The sequence below is a fragment of the Strongyloides ratti genome (genome assembly GCF_001040885.1).
Source record: "Strongyloides ratti genome assembly S_ratti_ED321, chromosome : 2".
Lineage (NCBI taxonomy): Eukaryota > Metazoa > Nematoda > Chromadorea > Rhabditida > Strongyloididae > Strongyloides > Strongyloides ratti.
Genome location: NC_037308.1, coordinates 13,639,378 through 13,662,093, shown reverse-complemented (window position 1 = coordinate 13,662,093; position 22,716 = coordinate 13,639,378). Strand labels below are relative to the sequence as shown.

The following is a 22,716-nucleotide window of genomic DNA, read 5'->3' as shown; positions in this document are numbered from 1 at the left end:
AAATTAAATTAATGTTTAAAAATGTTCATATTTATCAATAATTTTGTAATATTAAAAAAACTTATAAAAATAAAATAATAGTTTTTTTTTTAATTTTAATGCTTAAAAATATTCTTAAAATTAATTGAAAATGAAAAATTTAGATAGTAATTTATAACATAAAATTTTTAAAATTAGTGAAAAGTATATAAATAATAGAAATATTTAATAATAATTTTTCCTGATATTACCTCTATAATTCGAATTATTTTTTATATAATTTGTTAAACTTTTTTTTTCTATATTTATATTGATTATTATTTACCAAAAAAAAAATTTATTTTTATATAATGTTAATAATTTTTTCAATCATTAATCTTATAATAATTTTGAAACCATTCAGATGTTTGAAAAGTTTATTATGTACTATTATATGCAAACATCATTATTTTTTTTAAATTAAAACTAATATAGAGTATAAAATATGTATCAAGATTAAAAATTTGTATTGATATAATTTAGAAAAAAAAAGTAAGTTAATTTGATATGTATTATCTATTTTTAAACTTTATAAATTATTAAAATAATTATACAAATATTATATTTGTTTTAATTATTATTAATGATGATTTATCTTTATACAATTTACACAAGCATACATATTAATGATAAGAAAAAATTTTTAAATGTTAATATTTTAAATAATTTATTTTATCTTTGTACAAAATATATTATTATTCATTGTTTTCAAGAATATTATAATTTATCGTATTTTCTTTCCACATTGGCAGTAAAAGATAGTGACTTATAAATTGAGAAATAACACCAAAACAATTAAAAATTCCTATTATAACAAATACAAAACCAGGCCATTCTTTAAAAGTTTTTTCATATATAATATTAAGAAAAGTTAAACTTAAAATTGGTGCAATTACATAAAGTAATGATATTAATGTAAATAGACGTGCTGTTTGATCTTCACCTACAAGTTTAGGAAGGAATGTTCTAAATCCTGGTTGTGTAACAGCTGCAAAAAAGTATAAACTTCCTGTTATAAAAATCAAATAATTAGTTTCAGCAAATGCTGTTAGAAATGCAATTATTGAAGCTGCTATAAAACCAATCATAAGTAATATTGAATCTTTACCATGAATATTAAAATATGATAAAATTAAAGGAATAATTGCCATACCAATACATCCAATAGCAGTTTTTAACATTATATAATAAGTAAAATTAACATCTGGCCAATAGAATGGTGTACCTTTTAATAAAAGAACAAATAAACTTGGATCACTTGTCATACAATCAATAAAAACAAGAAACATTGATATATTTATAACACATCTTAAATATCCTCTTCTTGGAGTTTTTAAAACATCTAATAAACCACTAAAAACTGATCCAAACATTTGCCATAATGTTTCATTAGGTATATTTTCTTCATTTTTATTTGTTTTTACAAATATAGCTGTATATATAAAAATCAAAATTGAACTAATAAATGATATAAATATTAATATAATATAAGAATTTGAATGTTTTTGAATACTTATAGTTGCTGGAAACATAAAATATGATGCTAAATAATTACCAAATAATAAAAATAAAGATTGAAATGCTGTTGTTATTGTAATTCTCATTGGAATTCCACCATCATCCATTCCTTTTCTACTGTCATCAATTAAAATTGCTACAGCACTTGTAAAAATTGTTGCAATACCTCCAAAACAACCCATTATAAATTCTGCAAATATCATTGGATACCACATATTAATTTTGTCATAATTTAATGCTGTATATAATTGTAAACTTATATATATAACTAAACCAAATAATGTTGTTGTTAAAACTTTTTTTCTACCACCATAAACATCAGACCATAAACCTAAAATTGGTGATGATATTAATGTTGGTATACCACCAGCTAATTGATAATAAATTTTCATTTCAGCTATATCTTCTTCAATACCATTTCTTAACATTGTTTCATTTATACTAAAAATATTAGCACATCTTATTGTATTATTTCCATAATCTTTATCCATGGGTGTTGGTAAATATTGATCTGCAATCTCAACACATCTTCCCCAAAATGTAAATAATGGTATAACAGTTATTAATATTCCTATACATAGTGATAAAATAATAAGAGCTGGTTCAACATTTATTTTTAATTGACTTATTATAAATGGCATTGTTAAATTATAGTGGTAATTGTCCAATAAACACGTGATGTCAATCTACAACTCTAAACTATAGTATTTTTATTTTAATTTATATATTAATCATAACAAATACTAACCTGATCTAAAATTATATAATATTCTTTTCCCAATATAATATAAATAATAATTTTTAAGTATAAAAATACTTATATTATAGAAAAAAAAATTTTTTTTAACATATCAAAATTTTTATTAATTGTTATCTAATCTAATACTCTTAAAAATTATTTTTTAACACAAATTGACCATAAATAGGGTATATTAGCAAAAACACGTGATTCAATTGTAAATACCATAAAAATTTTAATTTAAACTTTCATTGAATATTTCTAATATAATTGAAATATGATTTATATTTAAATATATTTTTAAAAGAACATTATTTGCTTTTTTTTAAAAAAAAAAAAAATTGTGATGAAAATATATATTGTTCATATATTTATCTATTTCTTTTTATATAACGTAATTGGTAAAAAGTTTGATGAGAATTTTACCCAAAAAAATGATAAAATACGTTGTATTAATAAATGTACGATTGATAACAATACTATGATAAAGGGAGACAACAGACTCTGTAGTAATCCTGTATATAAAAAGGAGACATGTTTTGCAGATGTTACCCTTGGTTGCTATTTTGGTTTAGGTTATCTTATCATTAATGATACAAAGATAGAGGAAAGATATATACAAGGGTGTTTTACAAGAAAAAATCGAAGAAGTACAAGAAGAGATGTTGAATCAAAGTATGGTGATAAAGGTCATTTAAGAATTTTTAAGAAAATTAAAAATATAAACTTTCAGAATGATGTTAAATTTTGTTTTAATGATTTATGTAATTTATAGATTTTTATTTTTTTTTAATTAATTCATAAATCATTCTCATTAATTCAACATATAAAATTTAAATAATCTAATCAACTTATAAATGAACATTATTGGACCTAATAACATAAAATATAATACACGAAAGTTTATCTATTAAAAAAGTACAGATAACATATTATGTTATCTTTTATATTAGCATAGAACCTGATTTTTTAATACTTTGTAAAATAGTTACATTATAGAAAATTGACCAGTATGAAAATGTTTTCTAAAAATGGAAGTTGACTATTGTATAGTTTCCACATTTATAGTATTTGAATATCAAAAATCTTCTGTTCTTGTAATAAATTTGAATCATTTTGTAATCTTCAACATCTTTTTTTTAAAACTAATACCATGTTTCATAATTTTGTCAGTAGCATTATCATTAATAGAAGTAATTTGAAATGTTATTAATAATTTTCAATATTTAAATAAACTTTTTAGTCTCCACTTTTAAATTCAGAAACTCGAAAAATATTATTTTCGAAGAGTCTTTTTAAAAATGATTCATAAAATATGTCATTATATTAATCTAAATGTTTTTATTTTGAAAAAGTTATTAAAATATTTTATAATTAAATTAAGTTTTTTATTTATATCTGAATATTTAGTATCATATGCTTCAAATATTTTCTATTTTATTTTGAATTATAACATTGACATTTTTATTTTAAAAAACACTACAAATTTTTATAAAGTTTTTCAGTCACTAGAAAAGCTTTAATAAACAAATATTTTTTTTCAAAGTTATAATTTTCTTATCAAAAATATTTACTATTGAAAGTCTTAGTTGTAATTCTCTTTCGAAAATGGTTTTATATAATGTTTAAATATATTACCTTGTGGTTTTAAAAGTTTCATCTTAACTTTTTTTCTTTTTTAAATAGATTATTTATATTATTCTAACTTTGCATATTATTTTATTAGTTTTTCTATTACTTTATTATATACAATAAATTTTATTCATGAGCTTTAGTGTTTTTATTTTTTGTAAAGAATATTTCAAAGATAGAACACTTTTATAAAATAATAATATTCTGTTCTTGAAAGTTTCCATCACAATTCCGTAGCATTTAATTTAAATTACTATTATTTTCAGAATAGTTACAACTTTTTTTAGTATATATTTTATTGCTTCTCATTAGAAAAAGAAAATATTATGAAAATGATTTATTATTTGGAAATTGATATTCTTTAATCTTATAATCATTAATTTAATACATGAAAATACTAGAAAATGATTTTTGTTTATTAAATGTATTTTTATCTCTTATTTTTAATATGTTTTTTACTATGACTTTTATTTGTATTTTAAAAAATAATTTTTGTTTCAAAAATTAAAAAAATATTATAAATAATGCATTAAAAAACAATAAGCTATTTAAAAAAAAAAATTAAAAATCTACAACAAATAAATTTATCAAAGATCTAAAAAATTAATTAAAATATCAATTTCAAACTGGAAAAATAACTTTTTAATAAATGAACCTATAAAAATTAAATAATGCCAGAAAAGTTTTGTTTATATGTATTGTGTATGCCACATTGGTTAAATAAGAAGACCTTCGTGAACCACATTTGTATGTTCTTCATAATGAACTAATATAGATTGGTTCTTGTGGCGAATGCATATATAACACGTGTATATAGCTGTCATTCTATCATTGGCTATACTCATTAATATAACCAATAGGAAACAAACAAATTGACAAGTCAAACAGTGACGTGTCAATATTCTCCACCCTTATATTAGATATATGTTGTACAATTCCTAGTATTTATAAGGTTGATATTATTTTGGTCAGTAGTGTTTCACAAATACATCAATATGCGCACTCTCCTTTTTGTACTTGGTACAATTGTCCTGGCCGTATCTGGCGAAGTTTTTTTCAAGGAAGAATTCGGTATGTTTTTTTTATAATATATAAAAAATAATTTTTTTTTATCGACTCAATTTTAGACAAAACTTATGCTGACCGTTGGGTAGTTTCTAAACACAAAGATGATCTTGGTAAATTTGAATTGTCTGCCGGTAAACACTTCGGTGATGAGGAGCGTGATACGGGTTTAAAGACTATGAATGATGCTAGATTTTATGATATTGCTACCAAGTTTAAGAAATTTAGTAATAAAGGAAAGACACTTGTTATTCAATTTACTGTTAAACACGAACAAGGAATTGATTGTGGCGGTGGTTATCTTAAACTCCTTAAGTCTGATGTTGATCTCGAGAAATTCCACGGTGAAACTGAGTACAATATCATGTTTGGACCAGATATTTGTGGACCAACCAAAAAAATCCACGTCATTCTTAACTACAAAGGAAAAAATCATCTTATTAGTAAAGAAATTCCAGCTCCACATGATGAAGCTACTCACCAATATACACTCATTCTTAACCCAGACAACACTTACGAAGTCCTTCTTGATAACGAATCTGTTCGCAAAGGAGATCTTGAATCTGATTGGGAATTACTTCCACCAAAGAAGATCAAGGATCCAGATGCTAAAAAACCAGAAGATTGGGATGAGAGAGAATACATTGATGATCCAGAAGACACTAAGCCTGATGACTGGGAAAAACCAGAACACATCCCAGACCCAGATGCTAAAAAACCAGAAGATTGGGATGATGAGATGGATGGTGACTGGGAACCACCAATGATTGACAATCCTGAATTCAAAGGTGAATGGAAACCAAAACAAATCAAAAACCCAGATTACAAAGGAGTTTGGATCCATCCAGAAATTGACAATCCAGAATATGCTCCAGATGATGAACTTTATCTATACAAAGATATTGGTGCTATTGGTATTGACATTTGGCAAGTCAAATCTGGTACTATCTTTGATAACATTATTATTACTGATTCTGCTGAAGAAGCCAAAGCTTTCTCTGAAAAGACATACATGAAATTGAAACCTGTTGAAGAGGAAAAGAGAAAGGCTGCTGAAGAAGAGGAGAGAAAGAAGATGGAGGAAGCTGCTAAAGCATCTGCTGAAAAGAGTGAAGAGAAGGAAGAAGATGATGAGGATAAGAGTAAAGAGGATGATAAAGATGAAGATGAACCTAAGGAAGAAGAGAAAGGTGATGAGGAAGGACACGATGAGTTGTAAAAACAGCTAATTTTATTCTTCGGGTCTCTTAATGTGATTTTTTTCATTCCCATTTGTTGATTTAATAATTGTATTTAATAAAATTATTTAAAAAGAAAACTTATTTACATATCAATTAAAAACTTTTAATCTTTTTGTCAAAGCAAATAAAGATTCCTTATTTGGTAAATATTTGTTTATTTCTTTGAGTTTTACTTATTAATAATTTTATCTTCTGTTCATTTAATTAAAATGAGGAAGTTTTGTGAGGTCTTTATTTTATTAAATGTTTTATATATTAAAAACAGCTATAGTAATATTGTTAATAACAATACAGGTATTTTTATTTTTTTAACTTTTTTTTTTACATTTTTTTTTATTAGATCTTGGAAAATTATGTGAAGATGGTTTACCTTTGTTATCTTCAAATGATAAACCAGTATCATGTAATGAAACATCTCATTGTCCTTTAGGATTTTGGTGTCATAATGGTGGAATATATCCCTCATTATATTATTGTTGTCCTAAAAATAAAGAAGTTAGTAATATTTGTGGATTACCAAAAAAAATTGGATATGGTTATGAGGTATCATTAAGATATGTTTTTAATATACATTCAAGAGAATGTGAATCATTTATGTATTATGGTATTGGAGGTAATGAAAATAATTTTGAATCTTATGAAAAATGTCAATTAATGTGTGGAATGTTTTCAAAAAAAATTGAAGAAACTCTTTTAAATGAAAATAATTTTATTCAAAAGATAGGTGGAAATATTTTTCATGTAAGTAATGATGCTCCTGTTACAAGTAATTTTGATCCATGTACACAAACACCTGATAATGGAATTAGTTTAGATGAAAATAATACTATTGAAAAAAGATTTTATTTTGATAGAGTTTTATCTAAATGTATTAAATTTTCATACAAAGGTTATGGTGGTAATTATAATAATTTTAAATCATTTCAAGATTGTGAAGAAACATGTGGTAATGGGAAATTACAATTATCATCATGTTTTGAAAAATATACTAATGGAACAGGAAATATGAAAATATTAAGATATTATTATGATTATAAACATAGAGTATGTAAAAATTTTTTTTATAAAGGAAATAATGGAAATAATAATCGTTTTATTTCAAGAAAACAATGTACAGAATTGTGTATTATTTCATTACAACCAGATAAAGTTTTAGTTGCTGGGACAACAACTATTATTCCAATCACTAGTACTACAGTTACATCTCCAACAACTTTAGCTACAACAACTTTTTCAACAACTACTACTAATAGTAATACTATATCAACAACAATAACAACAATTGAACCAAAATTATCTTCAAAATTAATATTTAATAGTTATAAAAAAAATAATAATGATACAATAATTGTTGAAAATAATATAAAAGAAGAAAGTTATACTATACCAAAAATTATTAAAATTATTCCTCCAATTAATTATAAAAATGAAAAATTTTATTCAAATGAAGAACAAAATTTTATTAATAATAATAATAATAATCAATTTAATGTTAATGAATATATAAATCCATATGATAATAAATATAGAATAAAATATCCAAATGAGGAAACATTTCATAATAATCAAGAAACAATATGGGGATTTGAAAATTATTATCAACCATTACCATATGATGGACATGTAGGTGGTGGTATTATAACAAATATAACAAATAAAAATAATAAAAGAAGACGACCAATTCAAGAAATTTCATCATCAGCATATAAAGAATTTATTCATAATTTAACTGATAATAAACAAAATAATGATGATATATGTAAACTTCCATTAGAACCTGGTATTGGAAATTTATTTATACAAAGATGGTATTATAATTCAATATTTCATAATTGTATACCATTTTTTTTTAAAGGACAATCATCTAATGGTAATAATTTTTTTACTAAAAATGATTGTATTAAAAGATGTATAATTAATAGTAAAATATCAAATTATAAAAATAAAGAACAATATAATAATTTATGTTCAAATGGTATACCATCATTAAATTCATATCATAAATTAATTATATGTACAAGTAATGATAATTGTCTTAAAAAAACACATTATTGTTCATATGATATATCAAATATACAAGGATATTGTTGTCCAAAATCTTATATATCACCATGTGAACAAGAATTAATTATTGGTAATCAAATATATAATAAAAAATTAGAAAAAGAAACTACAATAAGATATTATTTTAATAAAGATACATATACATGTACATCATTTAAATATACAGGATATGGTGGTAATGAAAATAATTTTTTAACAATAGGTGAATGTCGTAGACAATGTCCAGAATATATTAATCCATGTCCTGTAGGTATACCATATATATCAAAAATTAATGAAAATGTAGCATTTTGTTCACATATAAATCAAGAATGTCCACAAAATTATTGGTGTCATATTGGTGGATCAAAAAAAACATCAACATGTTGTCCAATGATTAATGAAGATGCTCTTAATGAAGATCCATGTTCAATGAATCTTATTATTGGTGAAGGTCATGAAGCACTTAGTAGATATTTTTATAATAAACGTACTAAACAATGTGAAAGTTTTATTTATCTTGGTAAAAAAGGTAATGCTAATAATTTTTATACTAAAACAGATTGTGAAGCTATGTGTCCTGTTTTTGAAAATCCTTGTGGTTATGGATCACCATTTTTTAATACAATTACATCAAATTCTAATAAAGATGATTCTGATGAAGAATCACAACCAATGTTTTGTTCAACAACTGAAGATGAAGAAGAAAGTAATTGTCCAGAGGGATATTATTGTCATATAGGAGGATCATCTCATTCAACAGTTTGTTGTCCAATTACTGGTAATCCATGTGATATGCCTGTTGCTAAAGGTAATGGTACATCAATTCTTAATAGATGGTATTTTAATAGTAAAACAAAAGTATGTTCAAGTTTTGTATATTCTGGTATTGGTGGTAATGTTAATAATTTTCTTTCTAAAGAAGATTGTACTCAGACATGTGATGTTATGTTAAATCCATGTCCAACTGGTCATCCACATATAACACTTTCTGGTGAAGTAACACAATGTGGTGATTTTTTATCAATTGGTAATGATGAAAATGGTAGTTGTCCACCAACATATTGGTGTCATTATGGTAGTAGTTATGAAACAAGTACATGTTGTCCTAATGCCGGAAATCCATGTATTCTTAATATGGAAGAAGGTGAAGGAAATTTAAATGTTATAAGATATTATTATGATTATAAAGCAAGAAAATGTAAAAAAATGATATATAAAGGTATGAAAGGAAATCAAAATTCATTTTTAACATTAAGTGCCTGTGAAGCAAGATGTCCAGTTTTTAAAAATCCTTGTCTTAATGGTGAACCAGAAAAAATAGAAAATGGTGAAGATATTAAATTTTGTAGTATGTCAAATTCTAAAAATGGTTGTGGTGAAGGATATTATTGTCATATAGGATATTCTGAAGAAAGTACTGTTTGTTGTTTAAAAATAAATAATGATCCATGTTCACAACCAATTATACGTGGTGGTGGACCATCATCATTATCAAGATTTTATTTTGATTCTTCAACAAGAACATGTTTACCATTTATTTATAGTGGTGGTAATGGTAATATGAATAATTTTATTAGTAAAGATGAATGTGAATCAACATGTCCAGTACTTCAAAATCCATGTAGTAATGATGAAGGACCACCAGCAACTGATAATAATGGACAATATATTTTTTGTGCCAGTAGAGCTGATAATACCTGTCCATCAGGATATTTTTGTCATTATGGTGAATTTTTATCTGAATCTATTTGTTGTCCTGATGGTGATGAAGATACATGTAATAAACAATTACAAGAAGGTATTGGTGATAAAGAATTAATAAGATGGTACTTTAATAATAATTTAAGAAGATGTTCTAAATTTAAGTATAAAGGAAAAGCAGGAAATTCAAATAATTTTATTACACTTCAAGAATGTCAAATGACATGTAAAGAATATCAAAATCCATGTTCTGATGGTGATCCAGCACTCAATAATAAAGGTGAAATTATATTTTGTTCATCAACAAATAATAATAATAATACCTGTCCTGATAATTATTTTTGTCATCATGGTGCAATTGAAAGTACAACTGTATGTTGTCCACTTCAACAACAATCAGATCCATGTTATGGACCATTATCTATTGGTAGTGGTTTATCAAAACTTTCAAGATGGTATTTTAATCATAATACAAGGCAATGCCTACAATTTACATATACTGGAATTAATGGTAATGCAAATAATTATTTAACAGAAGAAGATTGTTCTAATTCATGTCCTGTTGTTATTAATCCATGTCCTGGTGTTGATAGAGTTTACCCAAAAGCATTTGTTGATTCATTAAAATGTTCCTCTGATACATCATTTTTATGTCCAATTGGATATTGGTGTCATTTAGGTTCAACACCTGAAACAACAATATGTTGTCCTAATGCTCAAGATCCATGTAAACAGGAACTTGAAATTGGTATAAAATTTAAAACAGAAAATGTTAAAAGATGGTATTATGATTCAAATATTAAAGAATGTAAAAGTTTTATATTTAAAGGATTAAAAGGAAATCAAAATAATTTTCTTAGTAAAGATGATTGTATTAAGACATGTCCAAGTTTTACAAATGTTTGCCAAATACAAGAACCATATAGAGATAAAATATATAATAAAATTGTAAATTGTGATAATAACAAAAATTGCCCTTCCGGTTATTTTTGTCATAGAGGATCTCCATCAATATCTATAAAAGATAAAAATATTAATAATGTTTGTTGTAGAAGTTTAAAACATCCATGTCAAGATGAAGTTATTATTGGTAATGGTAAAAATTCTTTACCAAGATGGTATTTTAATTTTGATAAAAAACAATGTGTAGAATTTACATATTCTGGATCTGGTGGTTCATCAAATAATTTTATAACAAGAGAAGAATGTATTGATACATGTCTATATGATAATACTAATCCATGCCGTAATGGTGAACCATATAAAAATATTTATGGTGAAATAAAAAATTGTTCACCACAATCATATAATGAATGTCCACAAAAATATTTTTGTCATATTGGTGATGATAAAAAAAATACTGTATGTTGTCCATCAATAATACCATCACCATGTCAAGAAAATATTGAAATTGGTTATGGTAATAAAGAATTAAGTAGATATTATTATAATTATCATAGTAAAGAATGTCTTCCTTTTGTTTATACAGGAATGGGTGGTAATTCAAATAATTTTTTAACAAAAGAAGATTGTGTCAAAAGTTGTTACCTTCATTCATCTTCTACTCCTATCTTATTTTCGACAGCTGAATGGCCATGGTATACACAAAAAGAAATTAAAAAACGTTCAATACCATTAAAATGTGGTATGCCAGTTGCTAAAAGTTGTAAAGGATCTCCAATAGGTTATTTTTATGATAGAATGTCAAATGAATGTGTACCAATACGTCCATGTCCTAATGAACCTTATGATAATATTTTTTGGAATCTAAATGAATGTACAAATATTTGTAGTGATATTGGTAATAGAAGAAGTGCCACAGATAAGGAGGAGGATTATCTTTTAATACGTTCATTAGGATTTTTAAGTCAACTACTTTCTAATCCTAGAAATAAAGAAAATTTGAGGTAGGCTGTCTATATATAATAATAAATGTTAAAATATATACTATATAAATAATAAAAGATTGTACATGTATCTAATTGTATTATTTCTTTTTTTTTTTTATTAATAAATGATTAAAACTAGTATATAATTATCATTCTATACCAAACAATAATTATTATATATTATTGACTACTTTTATTTTAAATATTATTATTCTTACGTAAGTATATTTAAGGTGTCCCTAATAATTATATTTATTATTTTTTTTTTTATCATTATTATAATTTATAACTAAATCATATCATTTAAGTAAAAATATTTAATATTTATAAATATTATTAAAAAGTATAAATAATTATAAACTACTTGGTTAACATTAGTTAATTAATCATTAATTATCTATCAGTAAATGTACCAAGTATGATGATAGATGATATATTATTACTAAAAACATCTCTAATAATTATAAAGTAAATTTCTATTAAATTACTATAAAAAGAAAATATTAAATAATGAATTTATTATCATTAATTTTTTCACTAATATTACTATTACTATTTTATGTTAAAAATGAAGATTTAGAGGAAGAAATTATAATACATAATGTTGAAAATGACTTTGTTTCTTTTTCTTGGAATATTCCATCATATTATCAAAATATAACTAATTCATACATCTTAAGATGTTCATTAGTTAAAGATGCACAAACTAGAAATACAACTAAAGTTTATATTACTTCATCATCACCAATCTTTAATTCTCATTCTTTTATTTTTAATAATTTAATTGGTAATACTACATATCGTCTTAGTGTTGAAGCATTTACCTTATCACAATGGAATGAAACAAGAAGTATATGGTATGCATCTAAATTAATTCATACAACATTAGCATTATTAAAATGGTTACCACCACCAATAGAATTATCTGTTACTGAGAGAGGTCAAGATTTTCTTGAATTTCAATGGAGATTACCGACAGTTGCCATTACCAGTTACGAAAGTATGATTAACCAACATGAGGTTTGTTTTTAATTAAAATTTTAATATTTATTTTATTATATTTAATAGTTAACAATATATGAATATAATCCTATTACAAAAATTTCATCAAAACTTCAATCTATCAGTATTAGATTACCAAGTACTAGAGTTATAATTGACAGGCTCCATCCATCAACTATTTATAATATATCTATAAGAACTGGAACTGACTATGGATATGGATATAATGCTTGGGGGCTTTTTGCAACATCTGATAATTATATGAGTGATAGTGGTGTTTTAAGATTAAAAGAAAGAACACCAAATTCTTTAACTATTACATGGGATAAAAATTGGATGCCAAAAACACCTAGTAATAAAGAAGGTGGAAGATATACAGTTAGAGCTGTTACAATTTATAGTATGTTTGGTAGTAATAAAGAACTTTCTATAAGTAATGTATATGATGGAAGTAAACCACAACCTGAAGTTATTCTTAGAGGTTTATCACCAGGAACAACATTTAATGTAACATTATATGCTAGAATATATCCACAAGATATTATTGGAAAAAGTAATACAAATACAAATGGAAAAAATAAATTAAATAATGATATTGTAAAATTTAAAAGAAAAACAATAGAATATAAAAAAACATGGAATTTATTTTCAACACTTCCTCAGGGAGCATATCTTGTTTCAGATCCTAGAATTGCAGCAGAAACTGAGGTAGCAGCTTCTCTTGTCTGGCATCCAATAGAAAATACTGATGTTATTGTTTATTATCAAATAAGATATTTTTTAATAGATTCTAAAGAAACAACAATGATAACAACATCACCATTATCAGAAAAAGAAGTTTTATGCCCAAAATATGGATGTGATTGGTTTTGTTATTTAATTTTTAATCTCAAAAAACATCCTCGTCACTATGAATTTCATATTCGTGCACGTATAGATAATATATGGAATAAATGGATTGTTGTATCACGTAAAACATGGAATTTAATGGAAAGAGTATGTTCTATAACACCTCCAAATTTTTATGTTGATCATCTAACTTCTCCTGAATATATGAGAGAGATAGAAATTGATGAAAAAGAATTTAAAAGAATAGGTACATGGAGGTATTTAGTTATTGTTGATAAAAAAACAACTGAAAATTCAGGATTAGAAGGTATTACTTCTATTGATATGACACATCTTACTGATTTACCAACAGCAAAACATGATGACATTTCTTATTATATTGCTGCATCATTAACTGAAGATAATTTAAAAAAAATGAAAAAATTTATAATTGGTGATGGTAAACAATATGGTGGATATGTAAATTATCCTTTAGAAGATCGAGATAATGATCCACTTTGGACTATTATGCCAATATCACAAACAGAAAATGAAGTAATGGAACCAAAACTAAAATCATGTGGTATTAATGAAAAAGGTGTTGTTGAGTGTGAAATGTCATTTATTGAAATGATATCTTTGATACCATCATGGCTTACAATTATAGGTATTTTATTATTGTTGCTTACGATTATTGCTACTTTCTTTATAATTTGGAAATCCATGAAACCAGAATCAAATCAAAAACATTTTTCAAGGAGAACATCAATAAATACATACAAAAGAACACCATCAATAACATTTAGTAGAACAACAAGTATTCATAATATTCCAAGAACCATAACAACACCAAAATCAAACTACAACAATATTGAATACATTCCAGTAAGATGTGACATTGAAAAAGATAATGATATTGATTCAATTTTAGATTTTGAGAAAATGTATTAAAAAGTTAATTATTTTTAAATTGTTTTGTAATTAATCTTTTAAGTCCTTGAATATATTTTCTTTGTTTTTCATCGTTAAGAACATGTGCTATATTAGATACATACATCCTACTCGAACTTGGTCTTTGATGGATACCAGATCTTGTAACACCAACAGGCCATGGAGCATTTCCAATTGCCATTTCCATATAAGCATTATTTGCTTTAATTTGATCTTTTTCAACAATAACATATCTACAAATAACAGCAAGATGTTGCCTTATACTACTTTTGATACTCCGATTATCAACATCTTTTAATAATGGTTTGACATGTGTCACAGTTTCTTTGTGCATTGATGCCTGAAATCTACCTTCAGTTGATGATTTCTCCTCATAACTTCTTGCATTCAATTCATTAGCCCATTTTAATAAAGAATACCTTATAAAATCTGCTATAACTTTACAATCAGTAACATCATTTTCTCCCAATAATTTTGCCTCTTCCTCAATATCTTCCCATTTTAAATCTTTACCCTCATTATATATAACATTATATTTTTTATCATCATCTTCATTATTAAGATTATCAGAAGTTTTTATTACCTCAAAACTTGATTTTTTCTTAATAGTTTCAGGAACTTCTAAACCATTTTTTTCAATTTCTATTAAACGTTTTCTTATATCACTTTCTGTTTCACCAAAAAATTTTATTGGCTCTTTGAAATATCTTAAACGATTACATACTTCATCAAATGAAATTTCATTATTTTCATCTTTTTGAGGTTCATCTTCACAGTCACTTGTTGTTGGAGATTCACCATATAATTCACTTCTTTTAAAAAATTTTTTCTTTTTCTAAAACAATTATTAATTTAAAAGTTGTTAACTTACTTCCACAGTTAATTCCTCCACCTGTTTTCTTTTTTTTGCAATTTCAGCCTGTAAAAAATCCATTTTAAATTCTTATTACAATAGCAATGAAGTAATACCTTTCCAAATATTTTAAATTGCCGTTATAAGAGTATTGAAGAATTGTTTAACAGGTGTTCTTGAGTTAACATAATTTGAAAACATTTTTAATAAAGGTCAAAAGAAATTGTAGTAATTGTTATTATTAAAAAAAAGTATGTATACATATAGGTATTGTTTGACAATTTTTTTGATTAATTTTTATTTGATTTCTACAGAAGAAAATTGTATAAGTTACTATTAAATTTTGGTAAGGCCATTCTTTTTAATAACTTTATTCAAAAGAAAAGTATTGAAGAAGAAAAATATAATTAAAAGAAATTGGTAATCGTTCAAAAGATAATTGAAATAAATGCTATGAAATTTTAGAACAGTTTATTAAGATTTAAAAAAAAAGTTTTAAAGTTAAAGTTTCTTTAAAAGAAAGAAAAATATTAAAGTATAGAAGGAGATGATTTTGGATTATATCATATTAGAAATCACAAAAAAAATTTACTTAAAATATTCCTATGCAGGTATGAAAAAAACATGAGATTAGCCACAAAAAAAAACTCTAACCAACCTGAAAATTTCCCTTTTTAATTGATTGTAGTTTCGAGGTATATAAACATTAAACTATGATGTTAAAAAAAAGATAATTAATTAATTTATAACTATTCAACTAATATTATTTTGAATTATTATTGTCTGTTATTTAAAATTACTGTAAAAAAAAACATTTAAAAATTCTTATTTTTTTTTCTAAAAATTAATAATAAAATATTTACATTCTTAAATATATCAATTCATATTATTTGAATAATTTTTTTCATCTTCAAAAATATATTATTTACTTTCTTCAACTACATTTTAAGTATCTTTAACATGAGATGTTTGATAAAAATGTAAAATATATTATTTTAAAGATAGATAGTGTATCGTTAAATTAATGTCTGGAATTTTATAAATATTTTCTGTTTTATGATACCATAATGATTGATAAAAAGCTATATTACCTCCATCATGTAAAGTATTAGTTTATTTCCCTAAATACACTTTTTACATTCTAATTTATCATTAGAATCATTGAGTATATTAATTATTAAAGTAATGATTTTAATTTAAAAAATGTAGAATGTATCAATTTGTCAACCAATGACACATTAATAGGTAATTTGTTATATATTCACCTTCAAAAACTTTACCTTTACATTATATTTGTTACAAGAAAACAATAGACAAATGAACATCAATTTATTATATTAAAAATAACAATTCATACAATAAATAATAAAACTATAATATGTACAGTATCAAATATAAAATAGTAAAAAAAATAAATCATAATCAAATAACATTTTATTAATTTTTTTAATTCATAATTTTACTTTAACAAAAATGCCAACATTAAGAATATAAATTTTACAATTTTCATGAAAAATGAATCCTTCACACTATTTTTTTTGCCTTTCCCTGAAAAATATATTAGTATTGTATTAACAAAATTTCTTTAATTTCTTTAACATTTTGTTATCTCAGTTATTTACAAAACTTTATATATAAAAATATTTATTCCACATGAAACCTATAAATATTCATTACTTTTTTTTCTTAAATATTCTTTGAATGCTTCTTTCTAATATTTAGATTTTTGTAAAAAAATATCTTTTGTTTAAATATGGATAAAATCTGATATTAAAAGAATTATTTATAAAAAAAAATATTATGTTATTATTATTGTATTCATTATTATTTAAAAATAAATGGTGAAAAAAATTGGTTAATCGTTGTGTTTAATTATAAATATGTGTAAAATTTGTTATATATGTATAAAACTTTCATTCAGTTTGTTTTTATATATTTGTTTGATAGAAATCCAATGAGAATTTAAAAAATTGTCTGATATAAGATTAATAAGGTAATTTTTATATTTTTTTGTTGTTCATGTACTTTTCATCAATAAAATATTTAAACTTCGTTTTTTTTTATTGAAAAAAATAAATAACAATATACATTATCTCTTACAATATTTTTCTTATTTTGTAGAAAAAAAAAGATAGAATAGATAATGATAAATGGATATATGGCTTTTTATTGCTATGTTGAAATTCTTTCAAAAAACAATTTTTATTATTATATTAGTCTCTTTTGACAAAGGGTTATTTAATCTATTACTTTTATTTATTGAAATTTAACAATGGTAGAAATTTCTATACATTTCTAAATAATAACGATTGATGAGTAATTTTTTTTTCATAAAAAAAATGATTCAATTAAAGGTAATATAATAAAATTTAATTATTTTAAAAAATCGACTTTCATTGTGATGAATGATTGTCTAAATTATACATTATTTCATTCATTTTTTTTTTTGAAAAAATAATTATTCATTTTAATGACCAAAAGAATAAAAAATTTTCTAATTTTGGTTTAAACAAAAAAAAACAATATTTTTTCTTATTATAAATATATAATAAAATTATTAAAGAAACTTTATAATAAAATATTTGATGCTATCATAAATAATTTAATTATAGTTGTTGTAGTGGAAAAAAAATTTTTTTTTTCATTTATATTAATATTTTTAAAGTACATCATCTAAAATAAATTAAAATATTAAACATCAACTTATGATACATTATCAATTTTAAATAAAAAGAAAATCTTATTTTTTTAAACATTTAAAAAATAAATTTATTTCAAATAGTTTTTTTTTAGTTAAAAGTAATATAAAATTTTTATATTGACGATTATCATGTAAATTATTAGTTGATATACTTTTAGATTCAAATTTTAACTATTTTACTAAAAACATTTTTAATGAAAAAAGTAACATAAGAAAATTTAAATAAAAATTTAAGTTATAAATATAACATTTATCTTCTATTATAAAAAAAAGTAAAATATACATATAAATTAAAGTTTGATTTTTAAATAAGATAAACAACTATAATAAGTACATAAAATGTTACAAATATATCTAAAAATTTAAAAAGATATTTGTTAATCAAAAATTGTTTTGATTATTAATAATTTATTAAAAATAAATATATATCGTGACTTACCTTTTAAACTATCTTCACCATACATTATCATTTTTAGATGTAATAAAAATTTTAAATATTTTAAAGTCAGTATTTTATAAATTTTCAAATATGGTATGTTTTAAATATATATATTTTTTTTTAAAATATAAAAAAAATAATATTTTTTTTATTATAGCTTGGTCATGTACATATTGTTTTAAGAGATCTTCTTAGTATTCGTGCAACAAAAAAAGTATGGAAAAATATTCAAGAAAAGTTACAATTAAATGATGATTTTTTTATATATAATAAAGCTTATCCAGATGAAAATACTTATGAATTTATTGATACAGCTGGTGAAGAATTAGGTATGACTCATAATGAAATACTTGAAACATTAGGTGAACATTTTATGGAATATGTTTGGAAAAATGGATGGAAAGAATTATTAAATTCTATTGCTTATGATGTTTTTGGTTTTTTAAATGCTGTAACAAGTCTTCATATGTTTATTGATAGTTTAGCTTTTCAAAATAAAGTTAAAGGTCCATCATTTTATTGTGAATCTAATAAAGATGGTACAATAAAAATGCATTATTATTCATTAAGACCAAATTTAGAATATCTTGTTAAAGGAATTATTTGTAAAACATCAACTTTATTGTATAATATTCCATTACATGTACAATTAACTGATAAAAGTCATGATAAAAATCTTAATCATTGTATTTTTATTATTCAACCATTAGAAAAAAATAAAAAATTACAAATAACATATAATACTCCAGTAAAAACTTTAAGAAATGAAATATTATTAACTTTAAGAGATTTTGTTAAAATATTTCCTACACATGTTTGTTTTAATAGAAATATGTTTATAGAACATTGTGGAATATTTTTAACTCAACAACTTCATATATCACCAACATCACCAACAAAAATAAATGATATCTTTCAAATTGTTACACCATTAAATACAGGTTTAACTTTTAAAGGAATAATGTTACATATGAATACAATATTTATTCTTCAATTTAAGAAACCATTTCATAGACATATAATTGCATCATCAAATTCTCAAACAAAAAATCAACAACATATTTTTTTAAAAGGTCAGATGATTCTTATTGGTGGTGGTGAATATATTTTATTTATAAATTCAATTTATTTAGATACTGTTAAATCATTATTAACAAATCAAATATATCTTAATGATTATCCATTATATGATACACAAAGAAATGTTATACTTTTAAATCAATCAAGAGCATGCCAACAAATATTAAATACAAAATTAAAACAGACAGTTAATAATTTAAAACAAATAGCACATGAATTAGAAAATGTTAAAATAAAAACAGATAATATTTTATATGATACTATTCCAACACAAATTGCTACTTCAATAAAAGATAAATTACCAATTGAAGCAAAAGAATTTACCGAAGCATCTTGTTTAATATGTGATATACCATATTTTAATATTATAAATAATATATGTTCACCAAAAGAGGTAATAGGTTTAATGACAGACATTTTTAATACATATGAATCATTAATTTTATTATATAATTCTCATAAGGTAGTCTCATTTATGGATACATATTTTATTGTATGTGGTGTACCAGATGAACAAGTGAATCATGCAGGAAATATAATGAATTTGGCACTAGGACTTTTATGGCAGGTTAAACAATTTTATGTTCCTGTTATTAATTTACCAATTCTTCTTAGAATATCTATTCATTCAGGACCTGTTGTTGCTGGAATAATTGGTTCTAAAAGAATTAGATATTGTATTTTAGGAAATACTGTTAATACAACAAAAACATTATTAAGTCATTGTGAACCTGGAAAAATAATTGTTAGTAATGCTGCAAAATTAAGTGCTATGAAATATAGTGATGATAATTTTGAATTTCAAATAAAAGGTTATATACAGATATGTGATAAAAATGCAACATGTACATTTTATTTAGAAAAAAATTTAAATAAATCTATTGATGAAATAACAAATATTGAATCTAATAATTTAGATAGTAATAAAATTCATGATGGTTATTCTAGATTAAATTCTATTGCTGATATAAAAGCATGGCGATCAGCTGAAATTAATTCTAAAAAACAAGAGTCAATTGTTGAAACACTTAAACAATTCCAAATCTCAAATACTTTGACATCATCTGCCATCCAAAAAATACATGCATTGAAAAAAACATTGAAAGAGAAAGTTACAAATAGTAATAGTAGTAGTGCTATAGATTCTGATGTTATTACTACCTCTATAAATAATGAAAATACCTCAACAAAAGAATCAAAAATATGTAATATCATGTAACATTTTCAATAACACATATATTTTTTTTTTCTTACTATTCATTTTAAAAATAAAATTTTGTTTTCTCTTATCATTTGATAAAATATTTAACATAGAAAAAATAACATTATTTTCCTATTTTTCATCATCACCTTCTTTATGTATATCTTTTTTTTTTCATATTTATCACATTATAAAAAAGTGCAAATCCATTTAAATTTAGTAAAATTAAAAATTAAAAGTTTGGCACAGTTATTTTTTTTTTATATCTCAAACTTTTTATGTCCTTTTTGTTTACTAACAATCGTTCACATTATTTTTTTAAGTAAACTTTTTTTGTGTTTTTCAAATAAACACATGAAATAAGACATCATTTAATACGTATGTATGCTTTTTTTTTGCCTTCCATATCGTTTATAAACTATATACGTATATGACACTATATGCCTATACTTCTTATATTTTATATACACATATATTTCAAAAAAAAAAAAAAAAAAAGTCTTCTATGTTGGCCACATTTTCTACCCCACAAATAGGCTTCTTAACTCTTTTTTTTATTTTCAAAAATAAGAAGAAATAAGATGTGTCAGAGATGATGTAAAGAAGAAAAATAAAATATATCTATAAAGACTTGCACTAACAAATTTTCATTTGCGCAATATTTTTGAAAACTTTATGGATATATGTAAATGCGTTGTGAAAATTTTTTAAAATTTTTTTTGAAGTTTATACTTAGGTATGATTTAGAAAGCATAACATAAATTTGTCATGTGATTATAAATAATATTAGTACATCATGATTATAATATGATTATGATAGTGTTATACGTGCGCAATTGGCTTCATCTTTGAAGCTTTGATTTCAGCAGCCCACATTATATCGTTTTGATAACATATATTATACTTACGTATACATATATATTCATATATATATATATTATAAAATTTCTGTGGGCGACTTTCGTCTGGTAAAAAGCAATCAAAATGTTTAAAATATGAGTAATACATATAATATTTTAGTTGCCCCATAAAAACGTTACTTAGATCATATTTATACTGATCCACTAAATGGATGATATATGTATTTATAATTATATATATTTGTCAAAATACTTTTTAGACAAAAAAAAAACTTTTTTTTTATTTATTATTGTATTTAAAAAATATTTTTTTTATTTAAATATTACTACACCTTATTTTATTGCTTTATAGAACTTTTTTTTTTATCCTTTTCAAATGTTCTTTTAAATTTCACCAAATGCAATGACATATACATATAAAATATTTTGTGCATGTATCTCCATCTTCGTAGCGCTTTTGCGTTACTATTATATCTAATGTATTTTCAAATTTATTTATGCGGACATCAGCATGGCATCAGTATACATATGTATACGTGACGACTATTCGCCTTCTGCGCCGCAGTCACACAACCATATGCACACACATACATATACATCCCTGCTCCAGTCACTATAATACTCTTATAATTTCAACATATCTTTTTTCTATATGCATATAAATGCGCTTCTTCTGTTACTGCTTTCATTAAAAAATGGACAAAATTGCTGGCCATCACTATTCAAAGACAGAGTATATACGTAATGGTCAAAAATATATATATATATATATATCTATGAGACATTACCAACACATACTACAAAATGACAAACTTTTTTTTTTTTTCTCCATTATCGTAGTTTGATTTTCTCATTATATATTTTTATTTTTATTAACGGAAGTTGCGTAAGTTGAATTACATTTGTATTATAAAATCATACAACATTTTACTTTTACTTATTTAATTTACAT

The 22,716-nt window shown here is 23.2% G+C and overlaps 7 protein-coding genes across 7 annotated transcripts; 5 read left to right on the top strand and 2 right to left on the bottom strand.

Annotated features, from left to right (window-relative positions):
- Nucleotides 1-713: 713 nt before the first annotated feature.
- SRAE_2000435800 (Major facilitator superfamily and Major facilitator superfamily domain, general substrate transporter-containing protein) lies at nucleotides 714-2,177 on the bottom strand (the record flags this gene model as incomplete). Its single annotated transcript, XM_024643217.1, has 2 exons — nucleotides 714-1,120; nucleotides 1,172-2,177. The coding sequence occupies 2 exons, from the start codon at nucleotides 2,175-2,177 to the stop codon at nucleotides 714-716; spliced, it is 1,413 nt and encodes a 470-aa protein (XP_024508910.1).
- A 579-nt stretch (nucleotides 2,178-2,756) lies between these two features.
- On the top strand, nucleotides 2,757-3,050 carry SRAE_2000435700 (Hypothetical protein; the record flags this gene model as incomplete). The annotated part of the gene is made up of 1 exon (XM_024643216.1): nucleotides 2,757-3,050. The coding sequence occupies one exon, from the start codon at nucleotides 2,757-2,759 to the stop codon at nucleotides 3,048-3,050; it is 294 nt and encodes a 97-aa protein (XP_024508909.1).
- Nucleotides 3,051-4,902: 1,852 nt separating this feature from the next.
- On the top strand, nucleotides 4,903-6,191 carry SRAE_2000435600 (Calreticulin; the record flags this gene model as incomplete). Its single annotated transcript, XM_024643215.1, has 2 exons — nucleotides 4,903-4,978; nucleotides 5,035-6,191. The coding sequence occupies 2 exons, from the start codon at nucleotides 4,903-4,905 to the stop codon at nucleotides 6,189-6,191; spliced, it is 1,233 nt and encodes a 410-aa protein (XP_024508908.1).
- A 231-nt stretch (nucleotides 6,192-6,422) lies between these two features.
- On the top strand, nucleotides 6,423-11,871 carry SRAE_2000435500 (Proteinase inhibitor I2, Kunitz metazoa domain and Cysteine-rich repeat and Lustrin, cysteine-rich repeated domain-containing protein; the record flags this gene model as incomplete). The annotated part of the gene is made up of 2 exons (XM_024643214.1): nucleotides 6,423-6,507; nucleotides 6,554-11,871. 2 exons carry the CDS (start codon nucleotides 6,423-6,425, stop codon nucleotides 11,869-11,871), a joined length of 5,403 nt encoding a protein of 1,800 aa, XP_024508907.1.
- Nucleotides 11,872-12,359: 488 nt separating this feature from the next.
- SRAE_2000435400 (Fibronectin, type III domain and Immunoglobulin-like fold domain-containing protein) lies at nucleotides 12,360-14,630 on the top strand (the record flags this gene model as incomplete). Its single annotated transcript, XM_024643213.1, has 2 exons — nucleotides 12,360-12,869; nucleotides 12,918-14,630. 2 exons carry the CDS (start codon nucleotides 12,360-12,362, stop codon nucleotides 14,628-14,630), a joined length of 2,223 nt encoding a protein of 740 aa, XP_024508906.1.
- A 4-nt stretch (nucleotides 14,631-14,634) lies between these two features.
- Nucleotides 14,635-15,564, bottom strand: SRAE_2000435300 (LD21120p; the record flags this gene model as incomplete). The annotated part of the gene is made up of 3 exons (XM_024643212.1): nucleotides 14,635-15,010; nucleotides 15,050-15,465; nucleotides 15,502-15,564. 3 exons carry the CDS (start codon nucleotides 15,562-15,564, stop codon nucleotides 14,635-14,637), a joined length of 855 nt encoding a protein of 284 aa, XP_024508905.1.
- A 2,258-nt stretch (nucleotides 15,565-17,822) lies between these two features.
- On the top strand, nucleotides 17,823-20,922 carry SRAE_2000435200 (Adenylyl cyclase class-3/4/guanylyl cyclase domain and Heme-NO binding domain and Haem NO binding associated domain and NO signalling/Golgi transport ligand-binding domain-containing protein; the record flags this gene model as incomplete). The annotated part of the gene is made up of 4 exons (XM_024643211.1): nucleotides 17,823-17,837; nucleotides 18,690-18,716; nucleotides 18,781-19,696; nucleotides 19,757-20,922. The coding sequence occupies 4 exons, from the start codon at nucleotides 17,823-17,825 to the stop codon at nucleotides 20,920-20,922; spliced, it is 2,124 nt and encodes a 707-aa protein (XP_024508904.1).
- Nucleotides 20,923-22,716: the final 1,794 nt, after the last annotated feature.